The sequence below is a fragment of the Rissa tridactyla genome, chromosome 20 (assembly GCF_028500815.1).
Source record: "Rissa tridactyla isolate bRisTri1 chromosome 20, bRisTri1.patW.cur.20221130, whole genome shotgun sequence".
In the NCBI taxonomy this organism is placed as follows: Eukaryota; Metazoa; Chordata; class Aves; order Charadriiformes; family Laridae; genus Rissa; species Rissa tridactyla.
In genome coordinates, this window is record NC_071485.1 from 4254245 (window position 1) to 4257864 (window position 3620).

At 68.1% G+C, this 3620-nt stretch overlaps 1 protein-coding gene across 2 annotated transcripts; it reads left to right on the forward strand.

Annotated features, from left to right (window-relative positions):
* Positions 1–659: 659 nt before the first annotated feature.
* ADRB3 (adrenoceptor beta 3) lies at positions 660–3620 on the forward strand. 2 transcript variants are annotated; one of them, XM_054225031.1, is made up of 3 exons: positions 660–1969; positions 3024–3091; positions 3492–3620. In XM_054225031.1, the coding sequence occupies exons 1-2, from the start codon at positions 675–677 to the stop codon at positions 3061–3063; spliced, it is 1335 nt and encodes a 444-aa protein (XP_054081006.1). In that variant the 5' UTR covers positions 660–674; the 3' UTR covers positions 3064–3091; positions 3492–3620. The 2 variants fall into 2 exon arrangements, with proteins under 2 accessions (XP_054081006.1, XP_054081007.1); XM_054225032.1 differs by lacking the exons at positions 3024–3091; positions 3492–3620 and adding an exon at positions 2838–2948 and having other exon boundaries at positions 660–1973.

The window sequence follows — 3620 nt, forward strand, 5'->3', positions numbered from 1 at the left end:
GAGCGGGGCTGTCACCTTGCCATCCCTCTGCCGGTGTTGGGGGGGACAGGGGTGTCGGTGTCCCCACCAGGGACAGCTTGTCCTGCCCAGGGAGACCCTGAGCATGGTGAGGGGTGTACAGAGAGGGGGGCACCGAGCAAAGTCCTGGGGTGCAGGGTGAGGGGTTTTGGGGTGCAGGGTGAGATGCTGAGGTGCAGGGGGAAGGACCGGGGCACGTAGCTAGGGGCGCACAGAGGGAATGAGGGGCACAGGGCGAGGGGGGAGCAGAGAAGGGCCGGGGGACATGGCGAGGGGCTGGTGTGTGCACGGCACGGCGCAGGCTGCGCGGAGAACAAGGACGGACGGTGCGGGACCGGGACGCCGGGCGAGGGACCCTGGGGATGCCGTGGGGAGCGGGGCGGGCCGGGGGGCGCCCGGCCGGGGGGGAGGCGGTGCCGCAGCCCGTTCTCCTTTCATTGATCTCCGGAGCGGGGCAGCCCGGGGCCGCCCCGAGCCTTTAAAGGCTCCTCCTCCCGGCAGCGGCCCGGGGAGCGGCGCGGAGGGCAGCCCGGCCCCGCCGCAGCCCCGCCGGTCCGCCCCGACGGCAGCTCCGCGCTCCGGCGGGGGCGCAGGGCCGGGGTTCGCGGGGAGGGTGGGAGGGAGGGAGCGGGGAGGTGGCCCCCAGCCCGGCCGAGATGACCCTCCTGCCCGCCGGCAACGGCAGCGCCTGGGGGGCGGCAGCGCTGGGCAGCGGCAGCAACTGCAGCGGGGCGGCCAGCCTGAGCAGGCAGTGGGCGGTGGGGGCCGCCCTCAGCCTCACCGTGCTGGTCATCGTGGCCGGCAACTTGCTGGTCATCGTGGCCATCGCCAAGACGCCGCGGCTGCAGACCATGACCAACGTCTTCATCACCTCGCTGGCTTGCGCCGACCTCATCATGGGCTTGCTGGTGGTGCCGCCGGGGGCCACCATCCTGCTGAGCGGCCACTGGCCCTACGGGACGATGGTGTGCGAGCTGTGGACCTCGCTGGACGTGCTGTGCGTCACGGCCAGCATCGAGACGCTGTGTGCCATCGCCGTGGATCGCTACCTCGCCATCACGTCGCCGCTGCAGTACGAGGCGCTGGTGACCAAGGGCAGGGCGCGGGCCGTGGTGTGCCTGGTGTGGGCCATCTCTGCCTTCATCTCCTTCCTGCCCATCATGAACCACTGGTGGCGGGACGGGGCAGACGAGCAGGCGGTGCGCTGCTACGATGACCCGCGCTGCTGCGACTTTGTCACCAACATGACCTACGCCATCATCTCCTCCACCATCTCCTTCTACGTGCCCCTGCTCGTCATGATCTTTGTCTACGTCCGTGTCTTCGCCGTGGCCACACGGCATGTCCAGCTCATCGGCAAGGACAAGGTGAGGTTCCTGCAGGAGCCCCCCAGCCCCAGCTCCAGGAGCAGCCGGCGGAGACGGCCCTCCCGTCTGCTGGCCATCAAGGAGCACAAGGCGCTCAAGACCCTGGGCATCATCATGGGCACCTTCACGCTCTGCTGGCTGCCTTTCTTCGTGGCCAACATCATCAAGGTCTTCTGCCGGCCGCTGGTGCCAGACCAGCTCTTCCTCTTCCTCAACTGGCTGGGCTACGTCAACTCAGCCTTCAACCCCATCATCTACTGCCGCAGCCCCGACTTCAGGAGCGCCTTCCGCAAACTGCTGTGCTGCCCGCGCCGCGCCGACCGCCGGCTTCATGCCGTCTCGCAGGACCTGCAGCGCTGCCCCTGTGCCTTCAGCCCCCAGGGGGTCCCCTCAGAGGACAACAAGGCGGTGGCCCCCCGGCACCCTGGGGAGGACGACGAGGCACCGGGCAGCGGCAGCAGCAGCCACTGCAGCAGCCAGACGGAGGAGACCAGCCTGTCCCAGGGCAGTGGCCACCAGCCGCGGCCCCTGGGCGAGTCCCGGCCACAGGGCACCCAGACCACGCTGTGCTCGCAGCTTGACGAGTAGGTACCTGAAGGTGCTCGTGTGGGGGGGCTCCGGGGGACCGGCCCTTTGGGGTGCAAGCAGGGGGGCTGTCGATGGCGGGGCTGTGGTCTGATGGCACAATGCAGAGCCAGGGGGCAGGCAGTGCCCGGAGCTGGGGGGCAGGCAGACCCCGGAGTTGGGGGGCAGGGAGTGCCCAGAGCTGGGGGGCAGGCAGACCCCAGGGTGTGTGGGGGAGGCGCTGGGGTGCGGGGCTGGGAACCGCTGCCCTCTGCCTTTAGGTTCCCCTAAAATCCTGGCCCCTCCACTGGGCTGCAAAACTGGGGTCCCAGCCCGGTTTTGTCCCTTCCTGGGGTACCCCCCAGCCCGCCAGGACGGGGTCTGCGGTTCCTGGGTAAAGAAAACGCTGGTGGCGAATAGGGAAGCAAACCAGCTAAACAGGAATGCGTCCCAAAGCCTGGGATTTCCCCTCTTCTTCCCTCCCCAGTGCTGTTAAAGAAGGAAAACGCGGGGAGCCCCTCTGTGGTGAGGCAGCCGGGGGCTCACTGTCTCCAGCCCGGGCTCTGCGGGTCTCTTTGCCATCTGACAGAGCGTAATTCTGGGAAGGGAATTTATTTGGCCCCCCTCCGTCAGCCCTGCGGAGGGAGATGGGCTCCCCGGGGCCGGCAGCCGGTGCCAGGGCAGAGGACGGCTCCTCTGTGGCTCTGCCCTGCCAAGCGCGCTGCCGGCACCCTTACGCTGATTTACACCTCCTCCTGCAAATTACAGCATGGGTTCCCCCACCTCCCGCCGCCAAGTTTTTTATTAGCCTGACAAAATTTGAATATTCTGGTTACTGTGGATTTTAACCGGCTTTCTCTGGTCCGGAACCCCTCCTGCCACACGAAGGCAGGAGCGGTTCCTGCCAGCACTGTCAGGCAGCGCCGCTGTCGGCAGAGATGTGCAGAAAGGGGTCCTGGAGAGTGTTTTCTGAAGTCGCATGTTCCGGGGAAGGATTCCTCCATCCTAGGCAGACGGGACGGTAAACGGTGGGGAAGGTCTGGGCTCTTCACGCGCTGTGCTCTCCTGTTCAAGGTTTGCCGGCAGAGAGACACCAGCGGGTCCTTCCATCTGACTGGGAGCAGCCGAGAGCCGGGAAGAGAGTGAGTGTGCGTGCCCTCGGCCAGTGCGGCGTCGGCGGCGGGGCCGTCATCCCTCGCAGCATCTCCTCTGCCCGCCTTGGCCGCTGCCTTCCCTGGGGGAGCGCAGCCTTTGGCCGCCCCGCTGGCAGCTGCCCGCTCTGGGGCACGTGAGCCTGGCGTCAGCCCGGCCGTCTGCTGACACCCCCCCTGCCCCGGGGTGCTTTAACCCACGTTGGTTGCTGGAGCTCCAGACCTCACTCACGGTGCTTTTTTGCCCAGCTCCAGCCCTGGATCCCCGCTCCGTGCCCGCTGCTCCCCTTTGTCCCGGGGTGGTGGCTCCGGGTCCCTGTCCCTCGAGGGGCAGCCGCGAGGGTTGAGCCCGGCGGGTGGTGCTGTGTCACATCCCACCCTCCTCTTGCAGGGCCGGGCGTTGCGAAGGGGACGGAGGAGCGGCGCTGGGGGCGACGGCGCTGGAAGGACCCTCCGGTGCTCACACCGACCTGGGGAGGAGAGGGGGCTCTCCCCTGGGAGCGCTCGCAGTCACGGCAGG

What these genes read in the sequence shown, in the direction of transcription:
- ADRB3 (XM_054225031.1), top strand. Translation starts at nt 675, where the DNA reads ATGACCCTCCTGCCCGCCGGCAACGGCAGCGCCTGGGGGGCGGCAGCG. An exon ending in CTGTGCTCGCAGCTTGACGA is followed by an intron (nt 1,970 to 3,023) that starts GTAGGTACCTGA and finishes CTCCTGTTCAAG; the next exon opens with GTTTGCCGGCAGAGAGACAC.